Source organism: Camelus bactrianus, chromosome 7 (genome assembly GCF_048773025.1).
Source record: "Camelus bactrianus isolate YW-2024 breed Bactrian camel chromosome 7, ASM4877302v1, whole genome shotgun sequence".
NCBI lineage: Eukaryota > Metazoa > Chordata > Mammalia > Artiodactyla > Camelidae > Camelus > Camelus bactrianus.
In genome coordinates this window covers 6,337,885-6,352,577 of record NC_133545.1, presented here as the reverse complement: position 1 = coordinate 6,352,577, position 14,693 = coordinate 6,337,885, and the positions used below count along the sequence as shown (strand labels likewise).

At 44.7% G+C, this 14,693-nt stretch overlaps 1 protein-coding gene across 2 annotated transcripts in view; it reads left to right on the top strand.

The window, feature by feature from the left end:
• Positions 1–14,693, top strand: part of CUL1 (cullin 1) — a 90,852-nt gene that overhangs the window by 63,847 nt on the left and 12,312 nt on the right. For both annotated transcript variants that reach the window (XM_074366858.1, XM_074366857.1), the window contains exons 9-12: positions 711–841; positions 12,165–12,272; positions 12,347–12,453; positions 14,428–14,476. In XM_074366858.1, coding sequence (XP_074222959.1) covers positions 711–841; positions 12,165–12,272; positions 12,347–12,453; positions 14,428–14,476 — 395 coding nt within the window. The remainder of the gene's footprint in view (positions 1–710; positions 842–12,164; positions 12,273–12,346; positions 12,454–14,427; positions 14,477–14,693) is intronic.

Sequence of the window (14,693 nt, the reverse complement as noted above, 5' to 3'; positions counted from 1 at the left end):
TTTGCAGGAAGAGCATCTTTTGAGTTTGGTTGAGTATAACTTGTTCCATACACTTTAGCATTAAATGATGCTACGCTGGTTTTTTTTCCTTGAGTGTTTTTCTTTTGAAAATTCTTTGAGAAGGATATTATTTTTGCAAAAGTATCTCCCTTACCCCTCCCTTGTTTTATTGGGACATGTTAGAAGCTCAGTAAAAGATTGGTACTTGGATCCAGGATTTTTCTTCTTTGGTGCTCATAAATTAATGGTGTGTCATACATATATTTAGTGAAGAATCTGGGGGCCCTTTTGTGACTTATTTGTATAGTTGAGATGGATAGTTGTAAATACTCCTTAAATTTATTCATTCTTTTAAATAATATTTGTTGTGCCTATTAAGTATGATTGAGATAAGTAATATCTCAATCTTGAATTTTAAGAAGCATCAGATGTAGTTCCAGATAAAAATCTTAACTATTACATTAGTGGTTTCTCATAGTAAAGGGGGAAAATACGCTTTTATAATAGCGTGACTTCGTTGTTACTTTCAGCTGAATATACATATGCTAAATACAGAATATTTGGATACAACTGAGTGCATTTGATTATTAAGGTTTTAAAAACTTGGCGGCTTTATTTCAGCGTGTCTTTCATCTCTGTAAACGCGCACTTAGTGGAATGGATGTGCAGAGTTTGTTTCCGTGCATAAAGGTGGCGCCTTCTTCTTTCAGATTTGGGTCGCATGTACAATCTTGTATCTAGGATCCAGGACGGCCTGGGAGAATTGAAAAAACTCCTGGAGACACACATTCATAATCAGGGTCTTGCAGCAATTGAAAAGTGTGGAGAAGCTGCTTTAAATGTAAGTACTATTTAACTGAAAATCAGTCGAGCCTAAGCATTCCCAAGCGTGGATGCCAGGCGCGTGTTGTGTCTCCACTTACAAATCCAAGTGGTAAGATTTTCACTAGACTCTCATAGAGAACCTTGTTTTGGCTGTTTAAAGTAGAAGGTTTACAAGCATCTTTGTTTAGTAGTATCTCTGCAAACTCTTCTCTGGCACTTTTTAGGCATTAAGGATGTCATTTCTTCATTTTCCGCCCTTTGTTTCTTCTCGAAATTACATTCTTTGCACTAGAAGAGAGAAGACTCTTCTGTAGAAAAACAGGCCACAGCCCCCTAGGGATGGGCTCTGGCACCACAGGGCCCAGGCTGCACCTGGCAGGACTCAGACCAGAGCTCCTGCCCTCCAGCTGAAGATCACAGGGCTGTTTGCCCTGGGAAGGCCCTGAAACTGGTAGTATTTCTCATACACTCCCCCCCTCGCCCACCCCCGGGGATGGGAGAACATTCCTGCCGGGTTATCTGTAGTTCACATGATAATTTTACGTGGAAAGCGTCCCGTGTTTCTAAGGGACAGGTAAGTTGTCTTCGGTTTTGTCCCTGTCGTGAACTTTAATTTTGATAGTGTTTGGGAAAAATGACGGAGAAGAAAAGCTTCTGGAACACGGTGCTTCGGTTTGCATCAGTAATCCTTTTACCTCTGATTTTATTGTCTGATACTAATTATTTCAACAATGCTGTCTTTAATGTGTGTTTTTAAGTCTTATTTTCCTGTTGTCTTTGGAAGATTCTTTTCCACTTGTAACTGTGGGGGTTGCAGCCTCACTGCTTGCCGCATCTGTGAATTACTAGAGGGGTGAATGTAAACGCGCGTTTCTTGAGGTTTATACAGGAATTTTACACTCACAAGATGGAAGGGCGCAGGCTTAGCGGCAGGTGTTGTGGCATAGCTCTCCGGGCTTCAGTAGCAGCTTCGGTGCGAAGCCCCAGCAGCAGGCCACACGCTGCAGGGGAGCTGCTGTGCGCGGGCCCCGGGGACAGCCTGCCTGGGCCAGTCCCACCCAGCCCCACTGCCGACTGACTTTCCAACCTCGCTGCTAACCTGCTTCTCCTGTCTGTGTCAGTTGGCAGAAAAAAGGGAATGATGACAGTGACTGCCTTGTAGAGGTTTTGTAAATAAATGCTGCTTGTGAAGCACCTAATAAATCAGGCTGCAGAGTGCTCAGCGGTGAGACTGCGGTTGTTACAGGGTGTACAGTGTTCATTTTAAAAACTCGTTTAAAATTATCTTTACATCTTGATGACTTTTCTTACTTTCAAACTAAATGTCCCTTTTTAAAGGGCCTCACACACACACACATGCCTGTACCTGAGGTTCAGAAGGGGCCGACTTGAAGAAGCAGCTTTTCGGTAATGTCAGGTGTTCTCACAGTAAACTCAGTGAGGCTGTGGGCAGCAGAGCCGTGTTAAGGGACATAACTTTCCTTGGTGGGGGGCTGTACAGCTCAGTGGTAGAGCACGTGCTTAGCATGCATGAGGTCCAGGGTTCATTTCCCAGTACCTCCTCTAAAAATAAAGAAACAATTACCCCTCCCCAAAATAATTAAAATAATACAATAATAAGTAAAAAATTTTTAAATGACATAACTTTCCTTGCAGTGAGTTCAGTGGGGAGTCTTGTCTCAGTAGCTGTGGATTAGAGCAGCAGATAAATGAAGCAGGTCATGCTTTTTCACGTAAACTGTTACATGTTAGATATGAGATTGGCCTTACGGGACTCATGTTCTGGGTGAATATTGTTAGATTAAAAATAAACATAACTTGCTTTTTCATTTTCATAAGAATGATGGGATATTACTTCTAATGTCTTTTCCACACCAAAGTAAGGTCCTAAATGGGGAAATAATCACACCATAATTCTCAAGTACCACTTTTTCTCTTTCTTTGGGTGCAGTCAGCTGCCTGATTGAGTTGGTCCGTGAATTTTGATTCTGCAGTTTGCTTTTTCATGGGACTTAAAGCACAAGTTCAGCTCTAAGTCAGATCCTGTCTCTATTAGTAGAAACTTCATCTGTCAGCATTAGTCAGCAAAAATAAACTATCTACCAGCGGTTATATTTTACTGGAAATTAAGCTTTTAAACATTATGTTTATCACTCAGATGTAAGCCGCTGATTAACATGAATTTAAAAACCAAACAAGATCTTCCCCCATGAAAAGTAATTATATATAACTCAGTAAACTTGTTTTGCATCTGCCTTAACTTTGAAAAGTCAGACTTCTTACCATACTTTTTAAATTTATTTTTTAATTGAAATGTAGTTGGTTTTGACATTTTTTTAAGTATGTTTATTTATTTACTTATTTTTTATAGAGGTCCTGGGAATTGAACCCAGGACCTCGAGCACGCTAAGCAGGCATTCTACCACTGAGCTATACCCACCCCTCTACGTATATTATTGATTATAGTTATTATTTCCGTAAGAACTATGTTTATAGTGAACTCATGGAACCAGTTTTCTAAATTGTTACTCTTGTGAGGAGAAATTTTTTTTCAGAAACTGAATACTTTTCCTATTTTCCTCAAAATGGAGTTTTTTCCTGAATTTCCACGTTATTGTCTTGTCTCAGAAGTTTGAGTTGACTCCTGAGTCTGCGGTGCCGTCTGACTGATGCGTGGGTTTCTTTACACCCTTCCGGGTCTGGGCTGTCCCTGCTCCTGCGTTCACTCCCGGTGTGAGAGCCCAGCAAACTCACAGCCGGCCTCAGCCCGGCGCAGCCTGTGTAGCTGCTTGCTGTAAGAAAGGATAAATACAGCTGCTAAAACGCACATAATTTAAGTAGGTATCCATTTTTACCACATGTGTAGTAAACATAAAAGATATATTGTAGCACAAACCATGATGGTTTTCCAAAACCCAGTGACGCCGACGGGGAGAAAAGCAGCAGAAAACAGAGATTGTTTGAATTGGTAGAAGTGGGAGAGGAGTTCTCGCCAGCTTTCAGAGACCCCCGGGACGGAGGACGTCCCTGTCTAACCGTGCTGCGGGAGACCTGGTGTGCAAGGAAGTATTCAAGGATGGGTTTTAAACTGGGGTAGAGCTGAGCGAAGGATCAGATAACTTCTTAATAGGCAAGTTTGTTTCTTTGGCAAGTTGCCCCACGCAGGGCCTCTGGACTGGCAGGAGAGCGCGGGCAGCGGGGTGAACCCCATTCTGGTTGCATCAGAGTCAGAGCAGAAAGATCTCATGTGCTTCCGTAGATGGGCCAAAGCTACACACTGCAGTGTGTTCAGTCGTCAGCAGTACAGTCACTGTAGAAAAATAATCTATATTAAAATATAGGAGGAGGATGGACCTAAGGATGGTCCACTTCGCTCTTAAGGGGGAACACCTGGAAAGCGGAGCCTGCAGCTTCGGGTGTTTGTTTTAAAAGCTGGAAGCCCACGGTGTGGCCGGCCCTGTGCTGCTGTCAGTTGTGTTATCCGCCAGAGCAACCAGCTGCGTGATGCTGGCTGGTGTGATAACTCAAAGGGCCAACGACTGTTGGTAAAAAAAATGAAAAGATAAAAGTGAAATCATTTTCAGATAAAAGTGAAATCATTTTCACTCATTCAGCAAGCATTTACGGCCTCCCTGCGATGGATCTGATGTCAGGAATTCTGGCTCGAAGTGCCTCACCCCTGTCTTCTCATCAGATCTATCTTCTATCTTCTCATATCTCTGTGACCTCGGCTGCTCGATTTAGTGACGGTACAGCAGGTCCCTGTAAAAGCGCATCTTCCTTCTTCCATTCCCCGCACAGCGGTGGCAGCTGTGTGCCACCCTGCCCTCATCCTTTGCCCCAGCAACAAGTCATCTAAGGTGGCTTCATTCCCTGCTGAGCTGGCCTGCCAGCTGACCACAGGGGGCGCCATCTCCCTCTGTCCTCTGATGAGGCATTGGAGGGTGGACAGGCCCCCTTCCTTGGCCCTCCAGGCGTTTTTCTGTCCAGTCCCACAGCTGCCCTCTGACCCCTCACTTCGCTTCCGGATGGTCTTACCTGTGTCCCAGTGTTCATCCCTCATCAGCACAGCAGTTTCATCTTTCAAAACTACTGCTTAACAAAACGCGTTAACAGTTTTACTACACATTCTTCATCCTTTGCTTTATTTAATATGAAAAAAGCCCTCTTCCCTAATATAATATATTAAATCATCAGTATTATATTAAATCAAAATCCTCTTCTGATTTGCCCTCATTTTCACAAACTTCACCTTTCTGTCCTTGTTCCCCCCAGTGCACTTCCTTGTCAATGTGCATACTGCCATCTCCTCCACCTGTGACACCCCTTGCCTGTGTTCCTCTTGCTTTGTCTTGCTTTTTAAAGCCAGCTCAAGTCCCCCTTTCTAAAAAGAGCTCTCCGTTAATTATTCCAGCCTGGAGTAGTTGTACCCTCATCCTAAACTCTGACGGCATTTATAAAAGTGTCTCCTGTGCCCCTTTATGTTTGTGTGTGATATTTGTGTGTTTTCTGTTACTCCGTCGATTCCCAGTGCCTCGAGAGCAAAGCTGACACCTTGTTAGGGTTTTACGTGCTCTAGTCTTAGCGCCAGCATCTGATTCAACAGTCTTTGTTATTGGTGCCGACGACCGTGCCTCGGCCATGGCTGCCGCCTCCTCTCCAGTTAGCCTCCTTATTCTGTATCCTCAGCACGGCCGTTGTCTAAACACACACTCGCAGTTCCATACTTAGACTTCACTGTACCTTCCTGGTTCTTCTCTCTGCTTAGACATATTCCTTCTTTTTTTCCCTTTGTGTTAAACATCTTTATCTTTCAAAACCCCCAAATGCCATTTCTTCCACGAAGCCTTTCTTGGTCACCACTTTGAAATAACAGTGTGTTGGACTATTTACATGCCATTCACACTACTTAGATGTCTGTGGATCCCCATCTTCTGCGGGGATGGCTTTCTTATCCATCTTCGTGTCTGCAGCTAAGCACAAGGCCTGGGACAGAGCAGGGTCTTGGTACACTTACACCTGTGTCTTAATTACACTCCTCACTGTCGCCAGCAGATCAGGGCTGCTTACACAATACATAAAAGGTAATAGGGTAAATGAAGTAGAGACTAGCAAAGTAAGGGCTAGAAACACAAAGCCAAGGGTCCGTGCTCAGAGTGCAGGCGGTGAAGTCTAGTGCTCTTGTTAAAGGTGAGCCACAAGCTGGCTTCCGATTTTTCTGTCAGTGCAGAGCACTTGCTGGGAGAGACAGAGCTGTGAAGTGCAGTCAGCTCGATTCACAGTGATCATAAGGAACAAGCCTGTGACTCAGAGGAAAGACTTTACTGGCATTCAGAACTGACGATACCTTTACTGACGGCCCATCCTGAAGAGAACTTTCCAGTTAGGTGGAAAGTCATCGGTGTAGACACAAAGTAAGTACAGTATCGAGTCATTGGATAGCTGTATAATTTCCCTTGTCACCAAAATTTTGTAGCAAAGTACCAAAATAACATTCAGAAGAAGAGTCATGGGTTCAATCCCCAGTCCCTCCATTAAAATAAACAATAATAAATTTTTTAGAACACAGAGTCCATGCCGACTTGTAAGTGCTTGCTAATGGGTGCCTGAGGGCACAGCTGGTTCCATGTTGAATTTGCAGTTGACACACGGTTCCACGGCCGTCTGGGTGCCCCTGTGCTTCCCTACGAGAGGGCTTCATAAGTCAGGTTATAAGAGAACGTTTCATCACTCTGTCTTCAGGGCAGAAATGGCAACAGATAAGCACGAAGTCCTCTTTGAAACCATATCTTGATAGAGTGACCTCAGTCTGCCTGGAACTGAAATGTAACCCAGCCGGAGCGGCCAGTGATGCCTAGATGTGCTGCGGGGCTACAGGGTGACCGCTGGGAGCCGGGCTGCAGAGCCGGACGGGCACGGAAGGTTATGAACGTTCACCTGCAGCTTTGCGTGGTGAGACGGGAGGAGGCGTTTTCAGGTGCTGCCGGGGGCTGCTGGCTCCAGGATCAGGAATGATATTTGTTCTAAAGGGGAGCCCTTACCATGGAGGATTTTAAAGGCAGAAATAAAACCAGGTATCTCTGAGCATATTTTTCAGTATAAGACTAAGGGGTGAATCTTGGACCATATCAGAATTCCGAGAAAGCTCTGTGGTTTGGGTTGAGAGGTTGCGTTAGGCGTAATTGTAAGAGCTCAGTTGTGGTATGAACTTACCCCAGAGTGAACAGAGCAGCACCGTGCTGGGGGCTTCTGCATATGATAAGGGGTTAGTTTATACATGTAGGGTTCCCATTCTCCCCTGGAGTAAAATGTTTGAGTAACTTAGTCCTGACTCAACCTTTCTGTGGATGGTAATAGAAGAAAATTATCCACACAGAGCTAAAATTAGCCAGAGAACGTCACACCCTTAGAGGGTGGGGTAAGAAAATCTTAGACTGTTACAGATGCAGGCGATTCCTTAAAGCCGGTGATGGATTTGGGGGCTGATTTTACTATTCTTTCTTATTTTGAATATGTTGAAGTTTTTCCATAAAAACGTTAAAAAAAAAAAAAAGAAATGTATTAGTTTTGATGTGGGAAAGGAGGAAGTGGAAGGACCAGGGAGCTGTTTTAAGTTTTGAATTAGTCTTTGCTGTATATTTAAGTCCTGAAGTGGCCCCTTGTTGGCTCAAGCCCAGTGAGATGCTCCGTGAACCTTGCCCCACCTCCTTGTGAGATGAGTGGGCCTGCCCACTTGTCTCCGCTGCTCCTGATTCTGAACTGATGCAATTATTACTTTCTGAAGCATTATTCTTTTCTCCTAGAGGAGACACAGTTTTTCCTGGCAAGTCTAATAACTTAGTTCCATTTTGAAAATACAGTATTTTCACCTCTGATCACTCATTGCCTAAATCTAGTCAATTCAGAGCCTCGGCATTTACAGAGTAACCAACACCAGCCAGCTGAGGTGGACTCCAGCCTCACCTTGGAGCCCAGGGAGGTGCAGGTGTGAGCCAGGACGGGGGGTGACGGGCTGTGACAGTTTATCAGAGTCCAGCTTATTAGAGGTCATGATAGAGTTAAGATATATTAATTATAATCTGAGGCTTAGAGCCGTGATTACAAGATAAATAAAAATGAAGCAAAAAGTGGCAGGTGGACAAAGGTTAACATGATGAGAATAGGGAACACTGGTTAAATTGCTAGGTTTGTTTGTCTGGGTATTCTAAACTTGAAACCGTTCTCAGTCAGGAAAACTAGTGACTTCTGCTTATCTAAACAAATGAGTCTAAATGATGGAGTAGGGAAAGACCCATTAAGAAAATGTGAGACTGTTACAGTGCTGAGCGATCTTTGAGGCCTCCCAGTTTGGAGGGTTTTTTTTTTTTTTTTCAGTCTGGATTTTGGGGGTTTTGCTCACTACTTAATATGGAAATGACTTTTCTACGCTGAGCGCGCACAGACTGGCAGTAGAGGGGGCGCCTGAGGAATGGTAGTAGACAAGACAGTCACGGTGTACAGGCTCCTTTGAGCTCCTGACCAGCAAGAGAGGCAGCCGTCAGCAGCAGCCCCCAAGGATGCCGAGCCTTCCAGTGCGGCCCGGGCGTCTTGCAACAGGGAGGCCTAGCCTGTCCTGGAAGTTCACGGCGTCCCAGAGAAAGTACTGGAAACCAGTAGAAGAGTTGGAGCTGCCTCTGTAGGTGGGGATCCCAGACAGAGCAAGGCCCCGTCCTGAGACCCGAGACGTCGGGTGTGACGGGAAGAGGAGATGTGGCACAAGGTGGACCCAAAAGGGTGGATCCAGGCTGGCCTAACCATGGGAGACCTGGAAGCCAGATCAGTGACGCTGCCTGAGTCCTGAGGGCAAGAGGAAACCAGGTCAGGGTTATAGTAAAACCTGAAACTGACAAGATCAGATTTTTACTCTTTACAGAATCGCTGCCATGTGGAAAGTGGATTAAAAAGATGAAGAGTTGTTAAGTATACCAGTGAGGTTTGTTAGAGTGGTTCAGGTGGAAAGGACACCAGCTGGTGGTGGGGCGGGGGGTGCAGAGAAGGAACGGGGTCGTTAGGCTTTGTTGTAGACAAGTTGTGTGCTGGGCAGTTGCTGAAGCTGGACAACACGTGGGGTGGATTTTACTGTTCTTTGTAATTTTGAATATACTTACGAATTTTTTCTACAGTAAAATGTTGAGAGGAGAGAAATGGGGAGAGAAAGGTCCTGAGGAGCAGCAGGCCAGGGAGGAGAGGAGGCTGGATCTGGGAAGCGTGGGGACCCCAGGGCGTCCAGGGCGGGTTGTGGGAGCTGAGTGGGGACATAGTCCGGAGGTGAGTGTTAGAGCCTCTGGCCTAATGACAATGACCACATGGGAGTTGGGTGAGGTCCCTGCAGGACCAGCCTGAGAGGTGTAGAGCGTCCTCCATGCAGAGAGCCCGCGGGTACTATTGTGTGAACAGTGGCTGTAAACCATGCTAATTACTAATTACTCCGTTCATTTTTTTTAACATCAAAACTTCGCATCTTCATTTTCTTGGAAAAAACATGCGTCCATCTAGCCGATCTTTCCTCTCTCCTTACCGCTGTTGCTTTTATAGCTTTGCCAGCTGGTGCCCTCTGAAACACTTCCTAAAGATGGTCACTTACCTCCTGGTTGTGAAATCACTCACCTTCTGAACATCTTTTGTTTGGCACCACTGGCTGCTCCTTCCTACATTCTCTGCTCTGTGTTACTCCTGTGTGTTCCTGTCTCCATGTGTCCTTGCCAGGCGCCCAGGTGGCTTCTCTCTGAATCTCAGATGCCAAATTCAAATTTGCAGGGCTCAGTGCCTTACACACTCGTCCCTTAGATCTGTTCTGGCCCTTACTTCTGACCAGCCAGACTCCTGGCGGGGCCTTCTCCTGTGGCAGAAGGAATCTGGAATGGGAGTGTGAAGACTTCTGTGCCCTCAGGGAAGCTCTGTCTTTCTGTGGGGAAAGCCTTCCTGGTATTTCTTGGGACATTTACATTTTTCCAAATCTTGATTCTGAGAAAAATTGGTCAAGAAATCAAGAAAACAGGGAAAAGCATTGTAATTCTCCACAAACATGAAGACCTTCCTGGTTCAGAGGATTCCACTGATGACAGTTCAAGGCAGGTGCAGGGTCCCTGATGCATAGGGTCCAAGTTTAAGGTCATCTCCAGGAACCAGGATGAGGTGGGGAATCAGCGCCGTCTCATGTCAGTCTCCCTTGTAGGTGAAGCCCAGTTACCATTGTGTGTGCAGCCCTCACGGCTGCTGGGGTGAGCCATTCTTGCAAATAAATTCACACTCATCTGTCTGTATACATAATATACTTTATATCAATCCTGTGAGTGGCGTTCCGAGAAATAACAAGTTTTGGAAGGAAATTTAAGTCCTTACTTGGCAATTTTGATGTGCGTTTCTTTGTAGCGCTGTTAACCTTGAATGATACCATATTCGAATACTACCCAGTGCTGCTTGCTGGCATTTTCCAGTGTTCAGATACTCGCTAGGGGTTAAAGTTCTTTGGAAAATACTTTAAAAGAACAAATGCAGAGAGAAAATATGTGAATGCTGTGAAATAATTTGGCATGAAATTAGGAAGCAATCTAAAATCTGATTTGGCAAAAGGAATATCAGTTTCAATGGCAAAACCAAAATTAAGTCAAGCAGGCAATATTTCCACTGTTAAAAAAGAGAAATGAGTTTATATTTAAGTAAGATGTGTGCCAACTGGGAGATGCTTTTGGATGCAGGCTAATGAATGAGACCATTAATACAGAATGCAAGAAATTCTCCTAGAATAGGATCATGAAATTAGGAGCAAGATTATCTGATGAGACAGTTCTGTATGTGTTTTAAGTTTTAAGATATATAATTTTTAAATATTAAATATAAAATATACATAGCATTGGCTTTCGATATTTAAGTGATTTTTATTTGGCAATTATTTTGTGTTAATTTCCCCTTTAATATTTTATCAAATGTCTATCAGGTTGAGGCCACTCTATGTGTCATTAAAATTATAATCTTGTCACAATATATTTGTTCGTAATAATAATAAACCTTGTGTGTTTATACTATGTTTAACAGAAACCCTCTGAAACTCCTAGTGTAACCCTGTCGTGGGAAAATGATTTACTCTTACGAGTACTCATTGTTACTTAGAAACAAGATGTCACAAACAGTTAGAATCGGGGGAACTGTCTGCTCATCCCTGAGTCCCGAGGAGTAAGATCGGCCAGGCATTGGACGCCCTGGCAGACCGTTCAACCCCTTGCACATCAGGCCTCCGTTTGTGAAGCGGTGGCCCGGCGCCCCTCGCTCGGGCTGTCCGCCAGCGCTGTCCCCTCGGCCCACCGCTCAGCTTGCCCTCCTGACCGTCCGCAGGGCTCTCTCCTTTCACAAAGCCAAGGAGGAGTCGCGGAGCTCGGGAGTCGGGCTGCCTGGGCCCAGGCCTGACTCTGCCGCCCCTTAGGCCCTTGGCCAGATGCTTACCTGTGACCTGGTTTCTCCGTCTGCAAGATGGGGATGCGGACAGCACGGACCCCGCAGCGTGACTGACAGATGGTGACGGTCCCTGTGCAGGCTCAGGGCCGTCAGCCGTGCGGCCAAGTGTCAGCATTGTGCCCTGCTTTGATTGTTTCCCAGCTTGGTCTCCTCTGCCCCGTCCTCCGTGTGCTCCTCCTGCATTGCTCCAGAAGCCTCTCCTGGGGCTGCTTTTTACATTTCATTTACATTATGTTGGCTTTTGCCCAGAGACTTCCAGAGCTGGCTACCCCATCGCTCCCCCACTCTCTGCCTGTCTCCCTGGCCGGCCTCTCCCTTCTTAGTTCTTTCTTTACGTCCAGTTGTGTCTTCTGACTGGCCCAGGTGTCCTGGGCAGACCGTCACTCTAACCCACCCCTGCCCCCCGTCCACACCTCTGAGGACCGAAATCCAAATTTATACTTACTGCCTGCCCAGCTAGGTTCTAGATAACTGACTGACTGGCTTCCTCAGCCAAAACTAAGTCCAAAATTTGAATTTTTTACAACAAAAATTGGCTAAGCAAAGCTATCACTTTGAAAGTTTGTTTTCTGCGATCCCTTTGAATTTTCAAATAATTTGAAAAATCTGGTTTTCATACAGCTTGAAATCACTATTTAATTTCGTGTGAGAATGTATTTTCATTTACTATATACATCAGCAGAATGTCCTGTGTGTTTTGATGAAGGAGCGACATGATTTCTTGACCTTGCTTGTTAATGTGTTTGAAGAAGTAGCCACACCTTTTGGAATGTTGTAATAGCAGCACGCTAACACACAGGCTAGTCCCCAGTAACTGACCTGTACGTCTGTTTTTCCTTCTCCCCGAGGACCCCAAAATGTATGTACAGACAGTGTTGGATGTTCATAAGAAATACAATGCCCTGGTGATGTCGGCCTTCAACAACGATGCTGGCTTCGTGGCAGCGCTGGACAAGGTGGGTGTGCCCCGTGCTCCCCTGCGGAGCAGGCGGCGCGCGCGGTCCTCTAACACCGTCTCTGTGACCCGCAGGCTTGCGGCCGCTTCATCAACAACAACGCGGTCACCAAGATGGCTCAGTCGTCCAGCAAGTCCCCTGAGCTGCTGGCTCGCTACTGCGACTCCTTGTTGAAGAAGAGGTACTGGTGACTTGGTGGTCTCCCCTGGGAAACTCTTCAAAATCTCAGCTTCTAGATGAGGAGTGAAAATTGATCTTCCATTTTACATAGTCTAAAATGTCACTTTTGGACCTTTTGAGTGCAGAGTCCTACTGACTGCCGTTTAAAACAGGAGACTCCCCACAGACCACAGCGCTCGTTCTGTGTGCTTTCGTCACCATCTTCATTTAACGCGTGTGTTTTATTGCTCTATCATAGTATTTATAGTTTATCCGTCTTATTTCTCAGCTGTTCTTTTTCCTAATCAGTGTATGTGTATTAAGCACGAGAGGCAACATAACCTAATACGGTTCTCTTCTCTGTGTTGTGCCTTTTGAAGTTCTCCCTAGTTTTTTGTGTGTTTCTGTGGGTTTTCCTCAAGTTCTCTTTCACTAGAATAGCTGCTTTCAGTTTAGAAACGCTCAGGGCTTATTTTACTGTTTCAAACATTGCACCAGCAGGTGTGGCAGTGGTTTTCTACACCCCCCAGTTCTACTGGTTTGATAGTAATAAATTATATTTTAAGCAGCTCTCGAAGGCTCACCTCACCCCACTACAGAAAAGACAGAATATTTACACTACCAAGAAGACTGCAAACAAGCCTCACTAAGAATACAGTTGTGGGAATCTTACGTAAAATGCTAGCAATCTAAATTTATCAGCAAACTAAAGAGTAACTCTCCAGAACATAGGCCAGCTTTCTAGGAGTGCAAGGATGGCTCAGATTTAATGTAACTGACATTAAGAGAGAACTGTGTGGTCAACCATGAGGTCGTCCTAATTGACGTGGGAGAACATTTGATAAGGTCAGTAGCTTTCTTTCGCCTTCGCCAGAAAGCCGCTTGCCCAAGGCCCCTGCAAACTGAGCGTCTGGGGTTTCCTGTCTGTTGCAGTGCCTGTCTGGTGCGCACTTCAGCAGCTGTGGGCAGGTCGCCTAAGGCATTCATTAGGAATGAAAGTGGACTTTAAATGGAGATCAGGCCTGGTTTTATTTTTCAGGCTCTGTAAAATGAAAATTTTCAACATTTTAAATATCAGTACTGTCGTAGGGCTTCAGTTTGTTTGACAAAACGTGAAACTTCTTTTCAGCCATAATCTTTTCATAAATGGTCCTCATCAGGTCCGTTGATGAAGCAGACAGCATGGCAGGTAGTTCCAAAGGGCTGCTTTAACGAGCAATTGTTAGTGACTGGACTCGAGCAGGCACTGGGTTACACTCTGCCAGGAGGGAGACAGCCCTGACCCATCAGTGAGGAGAATGGACTTTCCGAGCCAACTGCTCTCACGCAGGGCACCTCTTCAGAGCTTGTTTGGTAGTTGGATCATTTCATGTGAATTTGTAGAGATCTTCTTTATAAAAGAAAAAAAGCTTTGAAATTTTATTTACCTTGAAATCACCTTTCAGTTAATATTTGTTCATAGAATAGAGTGAATGAATCAGTTGTTAAAGGACAGCCATCTATCTTGAAGACATAATGGCAAACGGAAGGGACACTTTAGCAGTAGTTTAAAGAAAATCCTTAAATTATCCTTAATTATTAGGCCATTAAAAGGAAACTATATGCCCTTTCACTTTTTTCAGAGTTAAGTTAAAGCATATTGTAGAAAGCAAGTAGAAAAGTGAAGTTCATTTACTTAAATTTAAATGGATTGTCCTTAAAACTTGATTCAGAATGTTTTGGGAAACTTGTAATAAATATCTTGTTAAGTTTCGTTGTGATATTCTACATGACTATATGGAAGGATAGATTATGAAACAGAGATACAGTAAAAGATCGCCAAATTGCCACGGGCAAGAAAGGCTAACCTTCCCATCTCCACCTGCTAATCTGAAAAGAGCATGTAGTCCGGATGTTCGGAGCCGTATTCTGATATGATAGTTTGGCTCAGGGGTGCTTGTTGAATGAGTGTTTGCTGATCTGTTTGGAAACACTGTTCCCTTTTTTAACTTTTCAGTTCCAAGAACCCAGAGGAAGCAGAGCTAGAGGATACACTCAACCAAGTGGTAAGTCCCTGTGTGGTCACGTCGGTTTTCAGTAGCCTGATACCTGACAGGTGGCTGGTTTTATGAGGCATCTGGAAAGTGGAAAGTAGTAATTTTTTTATTTTGAATCTGTGATTTTACTCCCTATATTGAGTCATTAATTTTAGCATTTGTTCCCTCCTCATTAGTACTAAGTCCACACCAACTTAATGTGATTTAAGGGGTTGATGGAAATATT